The sequence below is a fragment of the Dermacentor albipictus genome, chromosome 3 (assembly GCF_038994185.2).
Source record: "Dermacentor albipictus isolate Rhodes 1998 colony chromosome 3, USDA_Dalb.pri_finalv2, whole genome shotgun sequence".
In the NCBI taxonomy this organism is placed as follows: Eukaryota; Metazoa; Arthropoda; class Arachnida; order Ixodida; family Ixodidae; genus Dermacentor; species Dermacentor albipictus.
Window position 1 is genome coordinate 50,921,714 of NC_091823.1, and position 27,892 is coordinate 50,949,605.

The following is a 27,892-nucleotide window of genomic DNA, read 5'->3' on the forward strand; positions in this document are numbered from 1 at the left end:
TTGCTAACAAATGTCTTGGCTATTTATTTAACCTTGTAACTAGTGCATCATTCTTCTCAGCATCTTCACTTTCTGCTCTTAATTGAAAAAGAGGGAGAAAATGTTAGTTGACCATTTATTTTTCGGCTTGCTTATCGACCATATAACGACGACCATGCTGGGCAATAACGAACTGGCCTTCCAAATCACGCGCAGGGCGTCATTTATTCTGCGGTTCCCGTTACTTCTCGCAGCGGCAAAAAACGAGATATCGAATGTCGGGCGCACGTGACAAAAGATGCGTTAAAAGAAAATCGCGCAGCGTTCACCTTCCACGAACGGCATGTTGTGTGCCCGGCTACGGCCTCACTCATCTATGCAACACTAGTCGATATCCAAGGCTGCGCCGGCCGCGCGCGTGCCTGTCAGGGATTTTCGAAGCGACAACAGCACGGCTGCCTGTCGTCTGGGAAAAGGGAGACGGCGCGACGACGCAACGCACCCTCCTTGCCGTTCTCCCAGCACGCCACTCTTTCTCCCACATTCCACTTTTCCAACCGCTGCGAAACGTCCGCAAGGCAGAAAGAAACCGGTCCCTTTCGACCAGTGTCGGCAGCGCGTCGACAAGTGCGCGATACTAGCAGGTGTACAACAACAATTCACAGCCTGGGCGTGGGCCACCGCACATCGCACATTGCACATCGCAGGGCACCCAACCAAGCGCACACGGGACCCGGGCTCGAGTCGAACATCGTCCCGTCCGCGGTGCCTACCAGAGCGTCTGTGACGGACCAAGAAGACAGCGTGAAAGAAAACCGTGCGTCGTTTTTTTTGCTTTTTCCCGGGGCCGGAATGTCGAACGAGGCGCGAGAGAGCGCGCGCACCATATTCATGACTATAGTTGTGGCGGGTGCTGCCATTAAGTTAATGAGCTCTTTTTTTTTTTTTTTTGGCGAGGAACTCGCCGTACGATATTCGAGCGCAAACGCGCCGCATGGCTGTAGCGTGCGCATGAATTCAGCAAAGCCTGCTCATTAGAAGTCCAGCAATAAGGCAACTGATAGTGGCTTCCTCAACGAAGAGGTGATTTCTAGTTCGCCAACTAATTATAGCCGTACCATGACGTAATTGTAGAGGTACTGCAGGCGTTCGCTTATCCACCGTACCGGCATTTCGCAGTTTGCTTCGTTAATGTATTTGTCGTTGCTTGTAGCTATGTTCACGAATGATATAACGTATAGTATAGACGTGATTCAGCAATGGAGAGAAGTACGCAAAGATAGATAATAATGACCAAAGGTACACTGCTACTGCGGCTGTATGAGAATTGGATCAACGCTGACTTTCCATTTGCTTATTTGTAGCCTCGGTTTCTTCGCAAATAACATTATAGTCGCTTTCTGTCTCCCTCCCTGTGACTCACGCTGGCGTAAGCTCTCTCTGGGCGCCTACGGGCAATTAGCCGGTAATCTTTATTTTACAGCGGCGTTCTCGGAACAGGGCTGCGTAACAAGCTGCAGCAAGGGAGCTTGCTCTAAAGCTTTTGTCTAAGACTAAAATGATGGAGGTCGCACGAAAAAAAAAATAAATTATGGTGTTTTACGTGCCAAAACCACTTTCTGATTATGAGGCACGCCGTAGTGGGGGACTCCGGAAAATCCGACCACCTGGGGTTCTTTAACGTGCACCTAAATCTAAGTACACGGCTGTTTTCGCATTTCGCCCCCATCGAAATGCGGCCTCCGTGGCCGGGATTCGATCCCGCGACCTCGTGCTCAGCAGTCCAACACGAGGTCGCACGAGGACAAATGAACTATTTCGCTCGATGGCTGCAGCATCCGCTGGCCTAATGAATTGAGGTGCCAGAGTAAGCTGTGTTGTGTAGCGAAAGTGTTAATGAGTAGCACCATTATGCTATGGGCTCGACAGCTTTTGAACCATCCGAAAGCTGCGGTCTTTCAGCGTTTTGGAGGCATGTGTCCAAAATATGCTGTGTGTCAGAATTATTGTCGTGAGCATATTTTTCAATTCAAATAAGCAACAGATGGGATATATTTCTTAGTTCTTTTCTGGCGCCAAGTTATAGTGTTGTAATGTTAGCGCTCAAAAACATGTGCGAAGCTTTCATAGGAGGGCATAAATCTTTCCCTGCGTCATTCGATTTCGCTTTTTCCATCGCGTACGCACACAGGAATGCGTATGGTAAGTGTTTTTCTGAGAAGGTGCAGGCACTGCCGACCGAGGGTGTCAATGTAACCGCAAAACATGACGCACGCTTTATGCTAGCTTCTTTCCGGGAAACGCCGAAAGGAATGGCAAGACGACGCTTTGCGACGAATCGCATAGCGATGCAAGAGGCGGCTGTGCTTATGATCCGCCGCGCTTCCCTCCGTTTTCTCCAAAAGGTTCGCAGAATGCAGCTCACGGTCTTCTGCCTGGTCGGGGCCTTCCTCGCTGTGGCCTCGGCGCAAGACCACGTCAGGGTGATTGCCGCAAGCAACGACTTCGGTTTCCGACTGCTCCCACTGCTGTCGGGTTCCCAGAGCGACAACGTCTTCTACTCACCGTACAGCGTGACCACGGCCCTGGCCATGGTTTACGCCGGCGCCGACGGCATGACGCTTCGAGAACTACACGAATCCCTTAGCTACACCTCAGTGGGAATCAAAGAGGACAACGTCTTGAGCGCGCACGCTGAGCTCAATGGTCGTCTGCTCGCGCCGTCCGAATCGACGCTAAAGATCGCCAACGCAGCGGTACTGGACGACAAGCTTAACGCTCTGCCGGGCTACGTGAACGCCCTGAAGAACGGCTTCGGGGCCGAGCTTCTCAAGGCTGACTTCATTGGAGCGGGCCAGTCAGCCGTGAACGCCATAAACTCGTGGGTGAATCAGAAGACGCAGCAGAAGATCAGTAAGTTGTTCGACGAACCGCTCTCCAAAGACACCAGACTGGTGCTTCTGGACGCCGTCTACTTCAAAGGGACGTGGCTGACAATGTTCAACCGGTCCAAAACGGCGAAGGCCCCCTTCTACACGGGCGACGGCCGCTCGACCGACGTCGACACCATGCAGGGCATTATCAAGGTGGGATACGCCTATGCCAGCGATATCGGAGCCACAGTGCTGGATCTGCCTTACAAAGGCCTCGACTACAGCATGTCGATACTGGTCCCCCGAAACGGGACTAATGTCGAAGTGCTGAAGAGGGCCCTGAAGCTGGACATGCTTAGAAATGCTCTGTCCCGACTTCGCCAAATTAAGCTTGAACTTCACCTCCCTAGGTAAGATTGCATGCTTCCACTGAAGTTAAACAAGTTTCATTTAAGTTAAACAAAACGGACACGTACATGGTGTTAAAGAAAAATTGAAGTGCGATGATGGGTTTTTTTTATGTAGGACAAAGGCTCTGGACATTGTGTGTTCGACAAAAAATGCGCGTTTTCGTATTTTATAGGTAGCCGTTGGCTTTATCTGAGATAAACGTAATAGCAACCCGTGTTGGGATGCTTTTTTATACTTTTCGCCAGGCCGAAAGTTGGCATCACCCTCAGTGAAACTTACAGTGGTGGAACCATATAGTTTATTGCGTAATCGTGTGCCCCATTGATGCATGTGTAGCATTGTGTCTGGAGCTGAATTGGTGTAGATTACTTCTGTAAATTTACTTACATAGATGCTTCCGAGCACGAGGTCCTCGGTTTGATTTCCGGTCATGGCGCATTTCGTTCAGTGGGGGGAATTGAAAGAAAACACTCTTGTATTTAAATTTAGGCGTACGTTAAAGAATCCCAAGTGACCAAAATGAATCGGTAGTGCTCCACTACGGCGTTTCCTTGACCAGCGTAACGCGCAAAATCGCCGCGCGATTGGAAGCTCAAGAAACTTTGCGTGAATTCGCGGGCATCTTTCACGCTCGAAAAAAACACTTTTATGGAGCATACATTGAGCTAGAGAAAGCTGTAGCGGGAGTTTTTCGTTGCCCTACAATTTTCTCATTGACACTTTTCATCCAATTATAATATTTGAGAAGTTCATAAAATAATTAAGACTAATTATGTAATTAGACGGAATGCAATAAATAATCTGAGTATCTCCAAGAGATGGCAAACAACATTACCTTGGTTCTGTCCAGCTACGTCGCGTTTTTTTATCTTTAAAACTTGGTGCATGATAGTTGGGAGCCCCCGCTTATAGCCTCCATATCGTAAATATTTTCCCAGTGGAGAACCTACCAGCTATAATATAAGATAAAGAGGAGGAGCGAAGAGAACAGATAATGAAGCCAAGGAAAGCCTGAGAAGATAACTAGATTTTACTGAAAATTTATTTTTGGATTTATATTAATATCGCAGTTAACTTACAGTATGCTTATTTTTCCTCACTGTCTGTTGGTTTCGTTTGGTTTAACGGACTATGAAGCTGTAAGGAACCGAAGGGTCGAATCAGATTATTAATTAATTAGGGGGGCTTTACGTGTCAAAACCACACTCTGGTTACGAGGCACGTCGTAGTGGGGGACTTCGGAGTAATTTGGACCACTTGGGATTCTTTAACGTGCACCTAAGTACGCGGTTGTTTTAGCATTTCGCCCCCATCGAAATGCGCCCGCAGTGGCCGGGATTCGATCCCGCGCGTGCGCCCGACCAAGAGGACCAGCGAAGCAGCCTTCTAGAACAGCACTGCGCGTGCCGAGCTTTCGATTCGTGCACATGCCGCCCAACTTTTATTTTTCTCGTGTTTCCCAGCCGGCACCAAGACGCCGGTTGAGACGCATCCCACGCGTCGATGCGCGTTACAAACCCTTTTAAAACAAGAAGCCGACGTCACTTATAAAAAATTTATGGACTTAAGAAAGGACACTTTACAAAAGAATTGCGTATCGTCGTCCATTGAGTACCTGAAAAGAAAGAAAGTAAATAAGAACGTATATAGGAAATAAAGAGGTATGTAATATGACTCCACCTGGTCTAAAGAGTGTCTTTGTTCCTTTTCATAACCAGGAAAAGTGCATATGGGGGGAGAAATTCGCAGAAAATATATTTTACGTAAGTGCAGCTGTTTGCTGACTGGTGCTCACGCGCTGGGAAATGAATTACAATAAGCGACGATGCGATAGCCGAGGCACCAGCAAATCATACGGCCAGTGTTGCGTTCTATTAGCTTTGTAAATATTACTTGCGAGCAATAAGAATATCGTCACCGATTACTAGCGATTACTGGTTCCTGCAGGCATTATCACGATAAAGACGCAGTCTAGAAATTATATTTTTCAGGGTCACGAACCCAGTTTGTTCAACTGAGAAATCAGTCGTCTGTTATGTTGAGCTGCGATACCTTCTTTTTTAAAGAAAATAGGAAAACTGGAGGCGTATTCTTCAATCTGTATTATCAACACGATGATTAGGTTTGAGCGCACCTAAAGCAAGAAGTTGTGTGATTCCCAATAGACAGGTTTGAGGTCACGGAATAAACTGGGAAAATTTCTCCTTGGCATCGCTTAATTACATTAAAAAAACTGTACGTTTGCTTTAACTGAAATCTACTCTCCGCGAATTACAAAATAACGTTAATGAAAGTAGAAAGCATGAACTGCGATTCTGTTTCTGCATCCTCTCCCAGTCGTGTTTTTTTCTCTCTCTATTCAGACGCCTATGCTTCTTCCAATATTGAGTTCCTTTCATCACGTGTTCTACGGGGTTTCAACATCGGCATTCAGAGTCGTGCTTAAGATGTTGCCAGTTTTCATACGCGCCACACGGACATGAAGTTCTACACCCGAAAGGATGAGAGTGGATTAGAATAATGCACCGCAAAGTTACGATGAATTAATGATCGTTTATTTGCTCACTCGCGGCGTGGTCAAGTGGCCTGGCCACAGAACTTTAGTCCATGTTTTCACCGAAACCTTCCTTTAAGCAATCTCCTTTGTTTTCTCGCGCGAAGTTACTTGCTATGAAGAACGATTTCACCTCAATGCTCTGGAAAATCCCCGACGAGCACTCTACGGTGCCGGCCAGTGGAAACGTAACTTTGCGTTCAAGGGCACTCAGCGGCTCGGGTAGGCGGCGTATGCATCACGTAGAGTCTGCGGCGGGTTTCAGAATAGCCCAAGGTGGTGGCTGTGTTTCGGGCAACTTCGAGGACAATTTGCCCAGCAACGAACCATCGATGACGCGCGGGCGTTCGATTTTGGGAGCGTGAGTTTGCGCGCGTGTTACAAACACGCGATTGACATATCAGAAAATGGAATAACATGTAGAAGATCTGACAGAAGACTGCGAAGGTGCTTGTACTCGGGAAGATTGCGACCATTTATAAGCAGTGCTCGTTATTTCAAAAGCATCCGAAGCGAAGGATATTATGGGCGTATACTGTTTCACAACAATGCGGGTGACAGCAAATTGCACAGTTATAGACTTACTACCTCCATTTCAGTTGGGGAAAAAGAATCTACTATGGCAGATATGGAGAAAATTACAGTAGCCTAGCCGCTGATTTCAACCAGCCCGGAAAACTTGCGAACTTTGGAAATACATCTTCTGGAAGGAAGGAAATCAACTTTATTCAGGTCCTGCAGGCCACGAGAGCTTTGGGCTCTCATGGAGTGGGCGTCTCCCACGACGGAACCGGGAGGTTGAGTTTCCTGGCGGCGTCGTGCATTCTGCATTTAATTACAGCCACGTCATCATCTGGTAATGAAGATGTTTGCGTAATGTTATAACCAACTCCCATAAAAGTATTCAATGTTTGCAAAAACGTGTGCGATTCAGTATAAATAGCTGCGGTCGTGAAGGCACTGCATCGTGGAAGAGCAGAGGAAAGATATCGCGAGTATGTTATGCAATATCTACAGGTATTTCGTCGTAACCGTAACTCCTGAAAAGAAAGGTGGAAAAAAGTAATATGGCTAGGGGGTTCATTGAATAACAGAATGAGTCACAAGACAAGGAAAACGAAGCCAAACGTGGCAGAAGATTATACGTAGTGCAGCGAAGTTATAAAATTCGCAGGCAGAGGAAACACTCAGCTAACGCAACACAATGATAATCGGAGATCATTGGTGGTAACCTATGCTTTGCAATGGTCTTAAATAGGCAGTTGGTGGTGACACTGACAACATAAAGTGTACGGACACGGAGATCACAGTCATGACGAGCTTTTCTGTCCACTCCTGTTGCAGGTTTAGGCTGGAGGAGAAGTACGAGCTGAAGGAGCCGTTGAGGAGGTTGGGCATCAAGAGGGTGTTCAATGCGGGCGAGGCTGACCTGTCTCGAATCAATGGAGGCAGGGACCTCTTCGTGGACCAGGTGTTGCACAAGGCTGTGGTGGAAGTCAACGAGGAAGGCAGTGAAGCTGCCGCCGTTGCCGGTGTCGAGATCAACACGCGCACCACGTCCCATCCTGTCGTGTTCCACGTCGACCACCCGTTCCTGTTCTTCATCCGTAACACACGGATCGGAGATATCCTCTTCGTTGGACTAGTGAACAAAGTCGAATGAGCGCCCGCCCATGCTGGCACTAACTGCAACAGGGTTTCCCAGTTACCAACTCGCTTTCTTTTCCAATTTGTAGACACATACCAGTGTTCATCCAGCGCTTTCTTTATTATAGTTTAGTATTTTTACTCTACTCATATCTTACTCGATGTGCCTCACAGGTCTCCGTACAGGGCCTGTTTCAATGTTGGTTTGGTCACATCCTGCCTGCCTTTCCTTGGCTTTGCTCTCTCCGACTTTCTAGCTTATCAGCTGTGAGAATCTGAAGTATTTTGTTGGAATGATGATAATGCGAAGCACAACAAAAAAGACGAGGCTAACATTTGAAGCAAACAACAGAAAAGTAGGAATGTGCCCGTTAACGTCTTCGTTATGCTGATTTTACAGTTAACATAATGAGCAGAAGTCGTTAGACCCATCCCTCAATACTGTAGAATACGAGCACTCACAGGAAAACGTTGAGGGAAGGCTGAATGTGTGTGATGGAAGGAGGCATTCGTCCTCAAGTTGTGCTCGACGCTGATATCTCCTGTTCTATACACAATGCATTCTAGTGTATGTTTGTAAGTTGTGTCATTCACATTCATTTTCGTACCAGAAAGCAAATGTTCGCGACTGCTCTGACAAGAAAGTGGAGGAAGTTTAGTCGGATTCAGTTTACAGTTTTACTGAATCGTCTTTGCTCGAAAATACGCAGGTTTCTGCCAGGCTGCCGCATATTGGAAACATTGTTGGACTTCAGTACCGTAGTTGTGAGGTAGTGGTTTGAAAATACTTGGCAAGGTGCTGCAATTTGCAATGCGTACCTTTAGCTCTGAAGAGCTTGACAAGGGAAGCTAAAACAACCTGCAACACACAAAGAAAGAGCACAAATTTCGCCGCTACCTTGCAGTTTAATGGAGCTCAATTATACAATGTCCTTCACATAAATGCTTTTATTTTGTTCACGCATTTATTTCTTTCAAACTCATACAATTTTTTGTGCGCTTTGATGAAAGAGGAATCTCTTCGCCGTTATATTATATCATGTTTAGCGCAAAGGCGCAAATTAACATGTTTACTTCAAATAAAAGTTCTGCGAAGCCACATGCGTGCGATAAAGTTTTGTGCCAGTACACACAGCGTCAGTTTGGCAGCGTAACTTCGAGTGTTCATGTTGGTTAGAATTCGCTGTTTCAAGGGCTTGTATCAAGGGCTTATACGACACTTCTAGCTGCCTTTCTCTATGATGGAGAACCATACCCGTCCAAGTTTAGAAAGGTCGTCTTTTGTTGTGATTGCTCTGTGACGACTATTGCTCTAAATGACATGGCGGTAATGCGTTGCAATTCTCTCTCTCTTCTTTTTGCTTGTTCTTTGATTGCTTGAGAATTTGTCTGCCTTTGCCACAGTGAAAAACTGGGCTACAAGTTCCTATGGCCGCCGTCCAACCACAAAGGATGCTGGCTTCCAGTATATGTTGTCTGTGCAGAACTGTGCCATCAGGGTGTATAATATGTTTTTGTTGTGCGACTAAAATTAATATGTACACTTTTATTGTTATGATAAGGCTTACCACTCTGCATGAGGCCTGGTGCAGACTGCTCATGCTAGTCTCTACTTATGTGCTATTTCTTATTTTATATCTTCAAATAGAACGCGATACGGGGACCCGGCAGTAAGACTTTCAGTGCTGTGAGTCGGTCAGGCCTGTGAACCAAAGCATTATTTCTTTAGTTCAAAGGCGGAAACAGGGTAAACTTCAGTGGCGTCGGCCAAGCCTGCCATAAAGAGTGAATTCATGCAGCCCATGCATATGTATAGTCACAGCTAGTTCTTTCTTATTATCGCAAGATGACTTCGATTTTAGCCTTCGCGTAAGCAAAAGCAAAAGCATGATAATGATAAATGTCAAAGGTATGTCGCTTGATGGTTGCCTGTTCTTCCCTTCATACTGACCTTTATGTAACGCCGGTCATTGCAATACGGAAACGTTGCTCATTGCTTGAATGACTGCTTTCGCTAGAAAAAAAAAACTTTTGATGCAATAGCTCTTATGATCTCATTGCGTTAGCAATGTGATGGAAACATTAATCGGACGCGCTTTGTGTCAAGTACGAGCAATAAAACGATGACAAAATCACTGCAGCCTTCGGTCGCCTTCATTGTTATACTTGTGAACGAAATGTCAACGGGTAATATGTGCAGTGACAGCATCGAATAAAACTTTGATGGCTACGGATGTTGTCAAGTGGGTTCTGCGGAGTTACGTTGACATTACTAGGAAAGTATACGTTCGCAGAGCGCCACTTACTAAGCTGATAATCACGTTGTCATTAGCAACTATCATGAAATGAGCCTACCGCGGTAGCTTAGTGACTATGGCGTCCTGTCGCTGAGAACGAGGCCGAGGTCGTGGGTTCGACTTACGGTCGCGACGTATTCCCGTTCGCATTTTGATGATGGTTGAATGCAAAGACCCTCGTGTACAGCGTGCTTTTGCTTTAGCGTTATAGAACCCTTGGTGCTTGATATCCTCCTCCACTACGGCGTCCTTCATAACCCGCTGTCCAGTTTCGGGAAGTTATAGGCCCATACACCGCAGTTTGATATTGACTTATCACGTAACAAAAACATAACATTTCTTTTTTCGATATCGTTAACTGATACGTAAAGATAAGCAAGAAATGCGAGAAGTTTACGATCAAATCCCAACCTTGTCCTATGCTGCAGTTCTCACTTTTTTATGCTAACTTCGCGTCCTGTCCATGTGATCTCTGATATTAGGATATTGAGTATTAAACTCTGAATCGTATCGGGAAGGCCAAATATATGCTGCCACGTCTTTTGACTTCTCGATGAAAGAAACAGGCGAATGCACATAATCTTCGGCGAAGTTAGTGGACCTGTACATGCGGTTTTGCTTCAATTTTCTGATGGGACATGTGTAACGCAGACAAATGATGAGATTTTCAGAACTAATAACAATGGAAATAATAGCGAGAACTCAACAAGTGTCGATGTTCCCACTGGTACTTTTGTCATGCTGCTATAACTTTTAACGTAATATGCTTAATGTGCTCCCGGATTGAAAAAAAAAACCCATGCCCCACATACAATAATTCCACATGAACCTGTTGCGATACCATATAAAAGCCCATATATTCCCATGTACCATATTGGACGTGTGAGCAACTTCCGATGCTCCGTGTTGAGTATATGAACATATGGATATTCCATATAAAATCTTGTATGTTCTCATACACATATATTATATGGGGCATGTCCCATATATGGAAACATACAGGTTCAGGTATTGGATTTGGTGGCTCTGGGGCACATGGGTCTTCTTGGTATGGTGTTCTATATGATATATTGTAACATACAGGCTTTTATATGGGTTTCTTGGATATGAATATTCAGATAGTGTTCCAGCCTGAAAGTATATATAGGCGGTTTGACATCATTGTGGAACGTTTTGCGCACATTGAACGAAGACGACAAGAAGAGGAGACAAAGACCAGCGCAGACTGACAGCTGAATTTTTAATCCTAAAAACAGCACATACATACCCTCGAGACCCATCGCATGGTCACCCATGAACAAATGTTGCCCATGCGTGGTGGTCATGTGATGGGTCTCGAGGCTATATACATGTTGTTTTTAGGAATACAAATTCAGTTGTCATTGTGCGCTGGTCTTTGTGTCATATTCTTGTTGTCTGCGTTCAGTGTGCGTAAAACTTTCCATAATATGTTCAAGTCATGGGCAAGCATTGTTATGTCCTCCGCGACTGATTGATAAATTGAAAGTTTATAACGTCCCCGCGGTAAAAAGCTGGTCTAAAAGACACCGTGTCAGTGAGCTCGAGACAAGTGAGGAATATAGTCCTCTCCTCGACCTCCTCTCTCTGTCCCCCAAAAGTGCATAAAAACAATAAACAATTTCAATATATGTATAAAAAAGTTCATGTGATGCGGGATACATTAACTTTACTTTCCGTCGATTTGGTGCAGTCTAGAAATGCGTCATCCACTGAGGTTGCTGCGAGTACGTATTTCTAGGCTTATAGAGCTACACGTCAAACAAAAAGGAAGCCATAATAGAGTTCATAAAATTATACGCTACGTTCCTTCAGCACGGATTCAATAAGCACTAGCTAAATATTATATTAAGGTTGTCGATACTTAATCAAATGATCATCATGATGTTAATTTGAGTCAATATGCGTCAATGTTGATTAGAGCAACTGCATTCAGCAAATAGCTATGATCTATGTGAATACGATTTGGCATTCGCAACGTAAAGAAAAGACCTGGAGAAAATGAGCTGCGGAGAGTCCCTTCCCATGTCGTTTAGCTGTTTCGTTGAGTTTAGCGTTTATCCTGTTCAGACGAACAAGAGTTTCGTTTGCTATTTATCGAAGAAGTAGAAAAAATGCCTCCTTGCTTCGACCATCGTTCACGCACGGGTTCGAGAGCCCCACAACTCGTACTTTGCATGTTTTTATCAGTGTCGGTCACACACTTTCACTCGCTTTGACGACACAGTTGCGATCGACGCCGGAGGCAAGAGTTCAGAAAACAAGCAGAGCTCTTCAATATGTGGCATGCAGATGTAGATGCAACGCCTCATGTACCAATGACACAGACCTTCTTTTAGGGATTGGCCAAAAATTATGTAGCACAATGTAATAGAATATATGCGATATATGACATCAAGAAAAAAAGTCACTAGTTGAGAATATGTGGCGTGAGAAACAACAGAGTCAGAAAAATCAGACGCCGATACAAAGGCAAAAATGGCGTGAGTGTCATCTGCTGGCGCGGCAAATGAAGCGGCTAGAATGCAAAAATAAAGGCGACAAGAGGGTACAGCGCTATAATGATGTCTCTACGCCAACTTCTCATCCGTTTCAGCTGTTATTCTTTATGTTAAAGAACGCAAATAACAGTTAAGCTTAGGCATTTAACCAGGATTCAAGTCAGGATTTCTTAGTTGGCTACCACGAACCAATGTGTCTGCATGATTTCGGAAGCAAAAGTATAGAGCTCGGAGTCCGCGCAGTGGGAGCAGCACTTCCTGGGCTTCCTCTTGTCTACAGGAAAAGGAAGACGTCGCCGCTGCGCAACGCATCTCCTTGCCCCATTCCCCCAAACTCTTTCCCTCACATTACACTTTCCAACTTCTACGAAGCCTCCGCGAGGCAGAAAAAGAAAACCGGTCCCATTTCAACGAACGCGCGCAAGCACACGCGCGCCAACAAGCGCGCGAGACTATACCGGCCGTATTCAAGCAGTTCACGCCTAGGCGTCGGCCGCTGAGCTTCGCAACCGTACCACAAGACGCACGCGGTGTATTGCGCCATTCACGGTACATGCCGGCGCGTCCTGCAGCGACCACCGAGAAGGCGTGAAAGAAAACCGCACGTCGTATCTTCCGGTGCCGACGAGTCCAACCAGGTGCGATCGAGTCGTGCGTAGGTACGTATTCATGGCTTGTTGCAACGGGTGCTGCCGTTACCATAACGAGTTTTCTGGCGAGGAACGCGCGATGATAAACATCCAAGTGCAAACGCCCGCATGGCTGTAGCAGGCAAATGAATTCAGCGAAGCTCGCTCATTTGAAGCCTATCTAATGGAGGCCGATAGTGGCGCCCGGCGCACAGCGCTGATTTTTAGCTCGGTTGTAATTGTGACCCCACGTTCACGTAATTGCCGTCGTACTGCTGGCCACCGCCTATCTCGCTCCCGGCATTTTGTTTAGTTACTAGCATCGGTCGTAACTTGTAGCTATTCTCGTGAAGGGGGACTTCATTCATTAATCTAAGGAAATGCGTTGAGATAATATTGGCCAAAGCAGCAATACTACTTCAGTTGTGTGATCAGCGGGACAAAAGAAATATATTGGGCTTAGTCTTATACCGTCTTTGCTTATTTGAAAGTACAGTGCCATCGCGTGTTACTTGCTAGTAAGTCGCACTAAGGCCTTCTTCCTGTGACGCATGATGGCGTAAGCTTTATCTAACCGCCTAGATGCAATTCGCGGATAATGTTTATTTTATAGCGACGTTCGCGGAACTCGGATGCATAATGAGATGTTGCAAGAGAGGTTCGTGTATGTTTCTTGTTTCAGACAACACAAGAAGAGGTGAAGTTTGTAGGGAGCTGTGCATGACAACAAATAAGCTTTCTCTATATATAGGAAGCGACACCGTCCGCGAAATAAATTAATTAAAGCGCTATAGTAAGCCGTATTGTATAGCGACGGAGTTGATTAGTCGCTCAATATATACTGCCCTCGAATTGAGAATTATTTAACCTTCTCAAAACTACTATTCTTTAAAAGTCGTAAAACCATGTGTCAGGCGTATCTCGTGGGTTAGAACTAATCACGCCAAATTGGCCACTTTAAAATATTCAAAAAATTTAATATATTGTTAGCAGTCCCTTTCTATGTCGAAGCTTGCATTGTAAGGCTGGCGCCCTAAACAGAGGCAAAGCTTTCGCAAGAGCGCCTCTACCTTTCCTTGCATTGTTAGATTTCCCCTAATCTGTCTCGTATGCAAACAGGAGTTCCTACTGTGACTACTTTTCTTGAAGGGAGGTCATTGCAGCTCGTCGTCGACTCTGCAATGCAACCGGAAAAAAAAAATATATACGGCCCATTTCGCTCGCGCTTTTTTCCGGGAAACGCCGTAAGGCATGACAATTTGATGCTTAACGAGAATTCGAATTGCGGTGCCAAAACACGCCCTATTTAAGGCACGCCTCCTTTCTCTCCGTTTTCTCACAAAGTCCCCAGAATGCAGCTGACAGTACTCTTCCTGGTCGGGGCCCTCCTCGCTGTGGCCTCGGCGCAAGACCACGTCAGGGTGATTGCCGCAAGCAACGACTTCGCTTTCCGACTACTCCCGCTGCTGTCGGGTTCCCAGAGCGACAACGTCTTCTACTCACCGTACAGCGTGACCACGGCCCTGGCCATGGTTTATGCCGGCGCCGACGGCACGACGCTGCGCGAGCTACACGAATCCCTGAGGTACAACGTAGTGAGGCTCGCACAGGACAAAGTCCTGCGCGCGCACGCCGGGCACAATCGTCGCCTGCTCGCGCCGTCCAACTCGACGCTGAAGATCGCCAACGCAGCGGTACTGGACGGCAAGCTTAACGCTCTGCCGGGCTACGTGAACGCCCTGAAGAGCGGCTTCGGGGCCGAGCTTCTCAAGGTTGACTTCATTGGAGCGGGCCAGTCAGCCGTGAACGTCATAAACTCGTGGGTGAATCAGAAGACGCAGCACAAGATCAGTAAGTTGTTCGACGAACCGCTGTCTAAGGACACCAGACTGGTGCTTCTGAATGCCATATACTTCAAAGGGACCTGGCGCACAAAGTTCGCCAGGTCGAAAACGGAGAAGGCCCCCTTCTACACGGGTGATGGCCGCTCGACCAGCGTCGACACCATGCAGGGCACTGTCAAGGCGGGATACGCCTACGCCCGGGATATCGGAGCCACTGTGCTGGATCTGCCTTACAACGGCCTCGACTACAGCATGACGATACTGCTTCCACGAAACAAGACCGGTGTCGAAGCGCTGAGGAAGAACCTGAGTCTGCTGACATTGAGAGACGCTCTGGCCCGGCTTAGCGAAGCTACTGTTGAAGTGTATCTTCCGAGGTGAGCTAGCATTTTTCAACTGAAATCAATAAGCTACGTAACTCTAACGAACACAGTGTCAATGAAAAATTGCTGTACTATGCTAGATATACATAGGAATACATCATGTGTACACGCTAAATTTGGTAACTTTTGCAAAGTTGCACATTTGAGTCTCTTATAGGTAGCCGGTGTACATTCACCGAATTAATGGTAAAAACCGCGCGAAGTTGGAACGTTGCGACGACCATTCTTCGGAAGTCCAATCGACATCACTCCGACCAAAATTGACAGCGGCGAAGTGTACGTTACCACCGCGAAATGTGTCAGGTTACAGTGCATATAACATTCCTAATGTAAATTTAATTACACGGATATTAACTTCATGCCATCACTAAACACTGTATACTTGCAGGCTGCAGCCATTATCTTTGTAAACGTGCATTCTTTGGTTGAAGAATGCTTGATTCTAGTGCCACGACCTAACTTTTGTAAATTGAGGATTCAGTTTTATGGTTTAATCTGCAGGTGCCCTTTAGTACAGGAAACCATGAACATCCTTCATTTTACTTAGTGAGAACTCGATGAATCACTTTGAGCGCATCAAAAGCGGGAAGGAGCTGAACATGTTAATTCACGCGAGAAAGGTGCACGATTACGGAATGTATTGGCAAAATTTCTCCATCGCGCCGGTTTGTTACATTTGAGAAAGTGCGCATTTGCTGAGAATAAAGTCTACCATCAGCGAGCTTCGGAATTAGGTCAATGGAACTGTAACGAATTAACTGTATTGTGAGCTCCTAGCTCCCCTCTCCTACTCAGCTTTGTATTTTTTTTCTTGAGACGTCTATTTTTTTCAAATTCGCGTCCTTTTGCTCACGTGTTCTATAACGAGTCACACTTGTTTAGCACCATTTTCCTTACGCGCAATGCAAGTAAGGCTTAGGGCCACTACATATGAATATTATACCCTCTCTCTCTGTTGTTCTATTATCTTTTAACTTTAGTACTTAATGTCGTTTTTTAGATTGTCGCCAGTTTTGACAAGCCATGCAAATGTGAAGCTTTGTACTGAAAGGAAGAAGCTGTATCTGTATAAACCACCAATATATTACGGCATGGATACATGAAGAATGGCAATAATTTTACTTTGACGACTAGGCTCGTGTTGCCCCAGGTGTGGAGCCTCGTTGTTTTAGTAAACCAAAGCTCTCTGCCGATAGCCTGGCCCTGTCCACCAGCCGAAGCTGGTTCTCAGGGGATGATTTAACTTTATTTTTTCATCCACCGAACCAACCAACAGACAGCTGCCTCAGCACTTTCGAATAGAGTTCTCAGCCTGCGTTTGTTCTGTTCTTCATATGAAGTTTTTTTTTTTCTATGAGGTACTCTTTCACCTCGATGCGCTGGAAAATCCCCGACAAGCACTTGAAGTGATCGATGAATGAAATGTCGCAACGCATTCAAGGTCACTTGGTAGATCGGGCATTGAAGCTGTTAGATGGGGAACTGCTAGGTGTGAGCGTCAACGGGCAGTATCTCAGCAACTTGGGATCTGCAGATGAAATTGTTCTCTTCAGCAACAATTAATGTAACAAATGACTTAAGATTTGAAACATTAAGGACAAAATGTAAATTCGGATATTATTATGCCTAAAACAAAAAAAAATATTTCTACTAGCCTGGTTATTGCAGATCAGTTCTTTCGAAGGCTGCAGGGCGAAAGGAGGTTAATTCAATGGTACTGACTTTGGAGTTGGCACTGACCTTCGAGTTCTCAATTATTTCTGCCTCGCTTTGCGATCTGCTAAGATCCTGTTTTTCTCAGTTGGTAGAGCGACTGCCCTAGAAAGACGTTGGTCACAGGCTTGATCCAAGGAACAATACGAATTCTTGTTCAACTGTGAAGCCTTGTTTCTGAGAAACACGTATGGTTATTACGTTTATTTTTAGCTTCGTGGAAATGCGGACAGATGACAACCTTCCCTTTCATATAGCCTGGCTAGGGTACAGTTCCTAATTAGTACTTAGACTTTTAAAAGTATGAATAAGTACCTGCATCCGTTCCAAGTACTCATACTCGGAGGACTTGGATCACGTGAAGGAAATGGCCAGACGAATAAAAATGGCTTGGATCGCATATGGCAGGCATTCTGAAGTCACAAACGGGAGTTCACCATTATACCGAAAGTAGAGCGTATAATCAGTACATTTTGCCAGTATAATAGCCTCTCGGAACGAGACATGACAAATAACAGGGAAACTTGCGACAAAGCTCAGGGAAAATTAGTCGCACGGAAAGGACAACCTTGAAGAGCCTTTTTTTCTGGCCACGTACGATGCAGGTTCAAGCTGAAGGAGAAATACAAGCTGAAGGAGGTGCTACCGAGGTTGGGCATCAGGAGGATGTTCAACGCGGGTGAGGCCGACCTGTCCCGAATCAACGGCGGCACGGACCTCTTCGTGGACCAGGTGGTGCACAAGGCTGTGGTGGAGGTCAACGAGGAAGGCAGCGAGGCGGCCGCCACCACCGGTGTGGTGATCAACACGCGCACCACGTCCGGTCCAGAAGTGTTTCGCGCCGATCACCCATTCCTGTTCTTCATCCGCAACAGACGAACAGGAGATATCCTCTTCGTTGGACTAGTCAACAAAGTCGAATGAGCTTCTACCCGTCCTGGCACTAACTGCAACAGTGTTTCACCTTTACAAACTGCGTTTTGCTTCAAACAGTGGACCAAATCTTGCGTTCATTCTGCGCTTTTTCAGTGTTGTTCAGCGTATCTTCTTACTATATTCGGGGGGTTGCTGCACTATGAACACAAAGACAACAGAAGTAGAAGTGGACAGGAGGCGCGCCGCTTGTACTTCTGTTGTCCGTGTGCTTATAGCGCAGTAACCTCTTTATGACAAGATGAACTTCCACCAAATAGCCGAACTTGCCGCTCTTCTACTATATTCAGCTCTTACTCTATCTCATTAGCATTGAGGCAGGGTAATTTGTTTGAATGTTGCTCTGAAATAATCCCCGACTGTCTTTCCTTAGGGTGACTCTCCAATTTCGATCTACGTCACCGTCTTACACGTGCTGTGGTCATGATATAATGAGCATAATACAACAAAACAACAGCTAAAAAAAGACAATAAAGAACTGAAGATTTGAATAAAAGAACAGGAAAGTACAGATGTTCCCGTTAGTGTATTCGTTCCGCTGCTTTCACCGTTATAATATGCAGCATAAGCCCCTACCTACCTCTCGATACGTTAAAAAAGGAGCAATGCACAAAGAAGTTTTGGGTGAAGGCTAATTCCATGAAATGAAATATGACGTTCGTCATTAAGCCACACGTTACATTTTTACAAGTTATTCAGGATCGTAGGAGATTAGAATGCAAGTGAAACTGGCCGCCGGCTTGCAAGCATTTCTGTGGCAGTAACCCTGACGTGGAGGCTTCAAAGGAAAGCAGAACGAGGACATTATTGCTCAGCCAAGCTTGTTCATAAGATTATTATGAACACTTTTTTATGATGCGAACGTAAGCATGTAAAAAATGATGGATCATTTTTAGTTCCTTATATAGAAGATACACAAATGTGGGATTGGTCAACCCAAAGTGTGCGAGTAAAAATACAGTACCGAATCAGCCAGCGTTGCTTAGAAAACGCATAAATTCGACCTTGCGTGTTGAGCAGAACTTGGTGTTTCAAGGTTTTGAGCTTGTATTGTGGTGTGCTCGTGCTAGACTTTCGATCTCTTCCCGCACGACAAATCCACTCCTTTCTCTGCCCGCTTACAGATATGTAGCTGCGCCCACCCAAGTTTATAAAGGATGTATTTTGTTATTGTGCTTTTTCCAACGGCTATCGCTTCAAAGGACGTAACGGAAGCAGGCTGGATTCTTTTGTTCTTCTTTGAGAACCTTATCTGCGTTTGCCAGAGTGGAAACTGCCGATAGAACTTCCTATGACTGCCTTCCCAGCGCAGAGGACGTTGGCATCCAGCACGTGTCGTCTATTCAAAGCTATAAAAACAGGGTGTATATTTATTTTGCCATGGAAACATCTTTATTATTGTGATAAGGTAAAACACGATCATGAAGCATTGTACACACTATTCATGTGTATCTACATAATTACTAATCTTTACATCATATCTGCAGATAGAACATGATAAAGAGACATAGCGGAAAACTTTTGATTTTTGTTAATCTCAGCTTAACAAGCCGGGAAACTTACGTTTTACTTCTTTTGTTCACTTGGATGAACTCCGTAGACAACACTGCCATCGACGAAGCCTGTGATGAAGCATGCATTTTCGTTAAATAGTGCACGCATACACACAGAATTACAGCTACTTTCACGAGTATCGCAGATGGAGCTCGATTCTGGCTTTCACATAAGCACATACAAAAGTGTAAAAATACAAAAAAATAAACATACTTCTATCGTCTCATGGTTGCCTAAACTTCCCTTTATACTGATCTTTACGTAATGTCGGTAATTGCAGCAGTAAATTTAGCTGATTGCTTGACAAGCGGTTTTCGCTATAGAAGAAGAACAGAAAAAGCTATAACGGATTTATTTACGTTCACTGCGTTTGCCTGTCAACGTTCCCTTTAAATGTGATTGAAATACTATTAGCAGACGCTTTTTTTCTCCAAGTACGATCAATCAAAATATAAGAAATTTGTTACAATGTTCAGTTCCATTCATTGTTCTGATTGAGAAGAACATGCCAACTTTTTAAAGTGACAGTGAGGCCAAAGATTGGACGCTGCATGCTCATGTCGCCACCTGAGTCCCGTAGAGTTGCAGTGAGATTAGGATGGATTACAAGCTTCTGGAATGTGTTATATGAGGCCATTAGCAACTATAAACAACAACCTACTCCTAAAAATGAGCAAACTAAATACCCTTTTCAGAGTTCTTGACTAGATTCAGTGTTTCTCGACTAAGCTCTTACTGTGCTGTGCTTATGATCATGACTCCCTCTACATTCTTGTCACGTGAGGTAGGTCATAAGGATAAGTGTTGGGTCTTTTGCTATTTTAGATTTATATTAATCCTTTAAACACCGGTATCGCTTCATCCATTAGGTTTTCGCAGAGGATTATATGCTGTACTGTATAACTAATAGCTTACGATATATTCCTACTTTTCAATGTGACAATACAGTTTCCAGCTGTTATGCCACATTGCTAAAGAACCTAATATTTCTGTACATACAATGATGGGAGCAAAACATCGTAATAACCCTAGTGTTACCCTTGCGTATATTGTTATTCACCTAACATTAATATCCGTCATTTCGTACAAGTACTTTGGAATACATACAATTCAAAACCTCTCAAGGAATATGCATGTTCAAAGTATAATTAACAATGCTACGCTGGAATTGTCGCACTTTTCTCTCCCATCAGAAGCTCATTTAGTATAAATCTACAGTTAAATCAAAATTAGAAAGTGTTGCTTCCATTTGGGATACCCCTGATGCCATCTTAATAAACGCTTTTGAATCTGATCAAAAACGCGCCGCTCGTTGTATACTTTCTAATTATTCTCGTTACGCAAGCGTTTCATCAACGAATGCTAACTTAGGCCTGCTGATGCGTCAATCAGGCCGCACGTGCGCACATGGTGGTGATAGTGGTGACAGTGTGTTGTGGCTACAGGCCGGTTTAGCTTTGTTGTGAAGTAGGGGCTCCGTGCGGCCACGAGGGTCCCATGGATGGTGCCGTGCGATGTGGAGAGAGGAAGAAAGGATCCGATCGATGATCAAGAGATGAGAAAAACGTTAATGAACAAATGTTCATGGTTGAGTTTTACAAAACGGCTCTATCTCTCGGGGCACACTACATGCTAAAGTCTTTGCATGTGCGAGCCTCCGTACTCACAGCAGCGCAGGTCCGCTTTTTATGCCGCTTGTTTCCCTCTTTCACTATTCGAAGGAATTCACTGGCCAATCACAAACGCATCTGTCTAGGAAATGAGTGTCTTCTAGAAGTGGCTAGAAGGCGTGAAATTTTCTTGCAGGCTATGTTAAACTCTTCCGGAAGCACAAGGTGTCGCAGGCACGCATGTGGAAGGCTTTTATATGTAGGTGTTCAAGAAGGGCGTCCCTTTAACCAAAGCAAGACCACACCTTAAACTTCATTCCTAAGATTTATTACACTAACACCGCTTTTACAATATGAACATTTTTCATATAAATGAAACAAAAATGAATGTGGCCGTAAGGTTATAAATGAGGCTGTAAAGAAAGCCGAACGACGGATGTTTTTCAGCGCCTATTTACATGGCTTTAGCACAGATTCTTTTGCATAGCAATGCTGCCGAGACGTGCAGTGCATGTTTACACCAAATTTACTGCAATAGAAACAGACAAGGTTACGGCGCGCGAATCGTAGGACCTGTGAAAAAGATGTGCATGCAGCATCTTTTAGGTGCCGAATGTTTCGCGAATAAATACTAATTGTAGATAGGAAATTGCAAACACCGAGAAAAATAAAGTACCGCTTAACAGGTGTCAGAGAGTTTTTACAGCGTGTATATATGCATTCGTCGTTACAAGACAGTCGCACCTGCGACCTATAAACTTCACGCTTAAACAAACGAATTCGCCTAAATATCCACAATATCAGTGAAATGGCCAATACTGTAGGCGTAACAAAAATGTCGCAGTTTCGCCCGATAGGTGAAGCATCGATTGCGATAGAAAATTATTCGACGGTTACACGAAGTAAGGACACCATTTTCTCCGACTCGCGCATGGCGGTCAGGGCTTTCTCGTCTGCTCTAGTTTGTAAACACGCAGCCGACATCGTCAACAGATCCTTTCGTATTACTACGCGAGAAGACATTGGAGGCCACACATTAGCGGGGTTCCCGGCGCACATGAACGATGTAACTAACCAAGCGGGTTGCAACCCTAACGAGCGGGCCAACGGCCTGGCGCGTGAATTCACGAACCGCGCCCGAGCTAACGGTCCGGCTCTCCCGCAGGATTGCCCCTTCAAAGATAATCTTACGACCTTTCATGAAATTACATCACATTACAGACACAGCAGGAGAAAATTCCCTCCCCCCAGCCCGAAACTGAACAGGGCTCAGGCTGTTACTTTCAGGGTTTTACAGACGAGATCCTACCTCACCCCGAGAGCGCTTAGTTGGATAGACCCGAACTTCCTGCAATCGTGCTCCAAATGCAGTCACGCGTGCTGCTCCTTCGACCACATGCTCTGGCTGTGCCCGTACAACGCGGGCTCCGACTTTCATAACAAGTCTAAGTGGGACGCCTTGCTGAAGAGCTCGGATTTCACAAACCAACTACAGGCCGTCCAGAGGGCCCGCGACGTCGCGGGGAGTCGCCACCTCCCTGTCCCGTCGTGGGCGGAGCCACCAACTTGATCGGGGAGCCTTTGGTCTCCCCAATCGAGTTCCTCAGGACATACTAATAAAGTTCTTGTCACTGTCAGGTGAGTTACATGACCGGCAAGATCGGAAGAGGAAGAGCACAAACTCTCTTTTACCGGATCCGGCACTGCCCCGAGAAGCAATCGTTGTCTGTAGCATGGGAGACCGATACGCTGCTGCCAAAAATAGCAAATAGCAAATATACGTGCGCGCCGGGGGAAATTGCGACATGACTCGCCTACTGTTCCATACGCTGTTTTTCGTCATTGCAGAGCGACGAGGGGTGCCAGCTCAAAACAGAGCGCACAGATAACGTAGAGCTGCTCTGCCAGGCGGCCTTCTTTAGTTACATCGGGGACGCGGAGATAGAAGGAGCTAGGGGGTTTCCAAACGCTTCTTCACATCATCCGTTCCTTGTGACCCAGTAGATGCGATTTCTCCGCACTATAAGACTCGTCGGCAAGGCCCCTTCTCCTGGTTCTGCCAAGCTACACGTCCCCAGAAGGAAGGTCGGTCTCCAAGCTTGTTAACGGTCTTTGCTGTGGTTTTGCTTCTGCTCCGAGGAAGGCGTACGTTGAAAGGTAGGCTATGTACACCCGCTGAATCATAATATATTACTTTTTATAAGAGGCTATCGGTGCTCGTGCTCTGACATGGGTACATAATGTAGAATCTATACAATCCGATGCCGAGATCGTAGATTAAACTTAATTTGGTTCCCACAATTCACAACCCCTTTGGGAAACCTAAGGGACAAGTGTGTGTGAGCTGTAAATCACCACGATTATTTGGAACATGATTTAATTGTAATTATTTGAAGAGTTAATATTATTTGGATACTTATAACATTGACTCAATTAGAGGAGTAGGGAGTTATTATCTTTCCTCATTGATCATCTTTCCTCTACCCACAGTTGCACGCGATGAATTTTCTCATCTGCCTCGCGGGGCTCTTGGCTCTGTGCGCCGCCCAAGAGGAGCACAAGGTCACTGGCGCCAACAACCAGTTTGGATTCAAGCTCCTCGACAAGATTCCCGTCTCATCAGAGGTGAACCTCTTCTACTCACCGTACAGCGTGTCCACAGCGATGGCCATGGCCTACGTTGGTGCCAGGGGAGAGACTCAGCACGACCTGCACGAGACGCTCGGTTACTCCTCCGTGGGCTTGACGCCCGACCACGTGCCCAGCGCCCACGCCCAGCACACGCACCTTCTGCGTGCGCCTTCAAACGCGACCCTTCGCGTCGCCAACGCGGCCGTCGTCCAAAATGGCTACGTTGTGACGGAGGAGTACCTGGGACTGCTGCGCACGTCATTCGGGGCCGAGGTCAATCTCGCAGGCTTGAACGATGAGCAGTCCGTGAGAGGAATCAACGACTGGGTCAAGAACAAGACAGAAGGAAAGATTGAGCAGTTGCTCAGCGAGCCTCTTCCTCCTAACACGAGACTGGTTCTCCTGAACGCTATTTACTTCAAGGGTCTGTGGAACACGCCTTTCGAAGTGAGAGCAACGTCGAGGGCGCAGTTCTTCAACGCGGGAACCCAGAGAGTTGAGGTCGACACGATGCACGCCCAGGTGAACGCGGGACTCGCCGAGGACGACGAGACCAACGCTGACGTTCTCGACCTGCCTTACGCCGGGCTCGACTACAGTATGACAATCGTCCTTCCAAGAGAGAGGAACGGAGTGGACGCCTTGAGGCAGAACCTTTCGTGGCCAGTCTTCCAACGCCTCCTGTCCAAGCTCAACACGCATGCCCTCGTCGAAGTGGCGCTGCCCAAGTGAGTCCCGCGTTCTCAACATATTGTGTAGATAGTATTATATTCTTAGAGTAGTCTTTCTAAAAAATTTTACCTGTCCCTGCACAAGATTCACAAACATAGGCACGCGAAGCTGAATTTTGCATGCAAACATTGACGAAAGAGACAGGAAAGCGCGATAGAGCAGAGGCTGTGGCAAGAGCTCACGTGCTGAAGCTGTATTTCCGCTTCTGCGCAAGACGATATAAGGTCCGCTTTCGTTGAGCACTTCGCACATTCTCAATTCAATGCTTATTATTGTCGTTTCTATAATAAAATTTCTGCACACTTTTTAAAACGCGCCATTTCTGCCAAAAACTGAACGCCTGAGCGTTTCTGTCATCTGCTTTTCCTTAAAATTGAGAAGTTTCAAGTCCCAAAGTAAGAAACGGGTTGTGATAGGCTCCGTAGTGGGCAGCTCCGAATTTATTTTTCTTCGTTTAACAGTGTCTGAAGAGGCCTTGCAAGCTATATATTCCAATGTGTTAAAATCCTGGCAGGTGACTTTACAAGCGCTTACTGTTGTCATTGTCGTAGACTACGCAGTAAACATGAAGATCACTACTCGTTTTTGGGAAGCGCGGGCCGGATCAGGGACCAAATTCGCAAAACTCTTAGTTCGGGAGTTTTCTGTATTGGCCGGCTGCCATTGTTAATATTATGTCCATCATGTCGATAGGTTGGCATCTCGTCTTACGGGCAGTTCTACCATCAGTACTTCTTTGCGAAAACGTGCCCAGGTGCGCTTTATAACGTGATACATGGCCCTACATATATGAAACGGACAGAAAAGAGGTGATGAGTAATAATGGGGAGGTAGGAAAGAGATAATCTACATTATCCAGCAGCGTTACTAAATCCGTGCGTCCTGAACCGTGCCGTGCTGAAATTCTGAGGCTCTTGCAAGCTTCGCAGTTGCAGTGTTAGGCCACGGGCCCAGAAAGGCACCCTCCGACAGTGGTTGCCTGCCGATTATGACCATGAAACCATACAGTGTCCGGTACACCTTGTGCAACAAGCATACCTTACATTCACGTGACCTTCACGGATAGACGTGCTTTTCCATCGGGTCGGCTTTTCCATCGGTTCCATGCCTGCGAATGTCTGGGCATGTGAACAGCATGGATTCTCTACTTCACAGTGACGTCTTTCTTGCATGGGTGACGTAAGCATATAGTTGTTATTCAGTCGCGATTAGGAGATGCGCACTTTGTGCGGGCCATAAAACTAAAATTAAATTCTGATATTTTAGGTATCAAAACAACAATGTGATTACGAGGCACACCGTAGTTGGGAACTCTGCATTAATTTTGACCACCTGGGGTTTTTTCACGTGCGCCAGATGCACGGTACATAACCGTTTCTGCATTTCGGCCCCATTGAAATGCGGCAGCCACGGTTGGGATTTGATTCCGCGCCCTCGGGCTTGCCAAAACACAATGCCAAAACCTCTACGCTGCCACGGTGGGGTTTAAATGCCGACCTCGCCTCACTGTCAGCGAGTTCATTACCGACAACGCCATAGTGACCAACACAGATTGAAACCATATGATATGGCCACTTCACTAGGCACTGCCACGAATCTCTGCAATTTATGAACTTGGGTGTATTAGAGCCTGCTGTTCATAAATGATTTGTTGTCCTGCAGCATTGACTTGCATCACAGGACGCCGTCCATGTTGGAGGTGCCTGAAATGTGATGAAACGAAAAAGCCATCATATACAGTAACGAGTTCCGTGGCCATGGTCGTCGAGTTTTCGTTCGGTCTAAACTGCCGTGTAATGACAAGTTCCTGAATAACAAAGTTGGTCTTTGTGTGAGTAAATATCTCACACTACTGCTAGTCCCGATGTCATTGCTAATAAAACTATATCTCGAACAATGAGAAAACTGATGAGAAAGAAGACAGAAGAACAAATGAAGGAGTTAGTTGGCGCACTCAGTATAAGCGTACGTGCTAGAAGTTCATAAGAGCTTTTCGGGCAGAAATAGCATGATCGATGAGCAACCTATAATTAACGCTCATCCTGTGTCTTCCCTTGTCCGTGTTTTTTTTGGCTCTGTTTTAAATATAAATAATGTCACAATAAAATGAGCACCAGTATATATACAAAGCATTCGTTGTGAAAAAAAATGGAGCAAGCAAGATGGAATATGGCAGCGCACTTCGAAACTTTTGATGCAACACAGAATGAACAAACACGAGCGTTGTACTGCAAATATTGGTTTGTTGCAGGATAAGCATACGTAAATACGCGTTCCAAAGTACGCGCAGAGCATTTTAGAGAATAGAACGACACAGATTTTTGACCACTCATACTAGCTAAACGCCATCATGCTGCACGAAACTTCCTACTTCGCCAGTTCAGATACAAAAAAAGATTTTTTTTATTTGTCAGATAAGGCGACGAAGTGCGCTGCCAAATTATTGAATCATGACTAACCAACTAGCCCCCTGGTACGTCTTAAGGGAGTAAACAAAACCGCTCAAGATCGGAACGTAGTCAATCAATGCGCTTGTTTGACACGCCCATCACAGAGCCCGCTTGTTATACCGCTCGGTAAGGGGCGTACACTTTATACTATACCAGAAATAACGCGTGCCCTACGCTGCAAGCGTCTTGTTATGGCCTAATAACATGTTTTTTTTTCTCCGATCACAGGTTCAAGATCGAAGGCTCGTACAAACTAAAGGCGCCCCTGTCGGCGCTCGGAGCCTCGAAGGCCTTCGACGAGCGCCTCGCCGACTTTTCCGGCATCAGCGGCTCCCGCGACCTGGTGGTGTACGAAGTCGTACACAAGGCCGTTGTCGAGGTTAACGAAGAAGGAAGCGAAGCTGCGGGCGCGACGGCAGTCATCACCTACACCAAGAGCGCAACTTTTGGCATTCCCTTCGTGGTCGACCACCCGTTCCTGTTCTTCATCCGCAACAGGCAAACGGGAGACGTCCTGTTCGCGGGTCAAGTGAACCACCTCTAGAGCGACGGGGCCGCGTCGCTTCTGTTACTGTGTTTTCTACTCGCGTTTAGTTGGGCCCAAGGAAGGTACAAATAGAGCTGTTCGTCCCGCCGATGAAGGCACAATTTTTGAAATACACCTTAACTAAGGTACAGAATCTCGTTTTGTAAGCCTCTGTTTTTTTTTTTCTCGCGACCACACTCTTTACTCCTTAACACGTGCTGAACACATGCGAGAATTAGCTTGTCTGATAGATAGCTAACCAACTGGGTACGATTAACAGTCGAGTAGCCGCTGCACATACACACGAATTTTTTATGGAATGACCGCAAGTTGTCAGCTCCTGGGCAGCGGTTTCAGCAATCAAGTCACCGACAATAATTTAGAAAACACGCATAGGAAATTCAGCAATACTTTTTGTACATATACCGCGTGCGTGACTGCGGTGCTCGGGAAGCTGCTTCTTGTATTTTACTTTTGTTTTGATGGAAGCCTATAGCTACGTCTTCTTTTTTTTCTCGGCATATTTCTAAACATGCAGAAGACCGGCAGCTGTGCAAACTGTAATAAAACGTGTTTTTGTGAAATGGTGTTTCTAGAGTTTGTGGGA

General features: G+C 45.8%; 2 protein-coding genes across 2 annotated transcripts; both read left to right on the forward strand.

Moving 5' to 3' along the window:
* Positions 1-394: 394 nt before the first annotated feature.
* On the forward strand, positions 395-19,560 carry LOC135898214 (uncharacterized). The gene is made up of 6 exons (XM_070536437.1): positions 395-796; positions 2,385-3,262; positions 7,162-7,471; positions 7,639-7,663; positions 14,254-15,130; positions 17,455-19,560. Exons 2-6 carry the CDS (start codon positions 2,394-2,396, stop codon positions 17,771-17,773), a joined length of 2,400 nt encoding a protein of 799 aa, XP_070392538.1. The 5' UTR covers positions 395-796; positions 2,385-2,393; the 3' UTR covers positions 17,774-19,560.
* Positions 19,561-22,892: 3,332 nt separating this feature from the next.
* On the forward strand, positions 22,893-27,869 carry LOC135898104 (iripin-2-like). The gene is made up of 3 exons (XM_065426844.2): positions 22,893-23,103; positions 23,437-24,305; positions 26,988-27,869. The coding sequence occupies exons 2-3, from the start codon at positions 23,446-23,448 to the stop codon at positions 27,301-27,303; spliced, it is 1,176 nt and encodes a 391-aa protein (XP_065282916.2). The 5' UTR covers positions 22,893-23,103; positions 23,437-23,445; the 3' UTR covers positions 27,304-27,869.
* The last annotated feature ends 23 nt before the right edge of the window (positions 27,870-27,892 follow it).

Excerpts from the sequence above, each read along its gene's own strand:
- LOC135898214 (XM_070536437.1), top strand. The coding sequence starts at position 2,394 with ATGCAGCTCACGGTCTTCTGCCTGGTCGGGGCCTTCCTCGCTGTGGCC. Across the intron at positions 3,263-7,161 it reads CTTGAACTTCACCTCCCTAG|GTTTAGGCTGGAGGAGAAGT; the intron begins GTAAGATTGCAT and ends CTCCTGTTGCAG. Across the intron at positions 7,472-7,638 it reads TCGTTGGACTAGTGAACAAA|GTCTCCGTACAGGGCCTGTT; the intron begins GTCGAATGAGCG and ends TGTGCCTCACAG.
- LOC135898104 (XM_065426844.2), top strand. The coding sequence starts at position 23,446 with ATGAATTTTCTCATCTGCCTCGCGGGGCTCTTGGCTCTGTGCGCCGCC. Across the intron at positions 24,306-26,987 it reads GTCGAAGTGGCGCTGCCCAA|GTTCAAGATCGAAGGCTCGT; the intron begins GTGAGTCCCGCG and ends CTCCGATCACAG.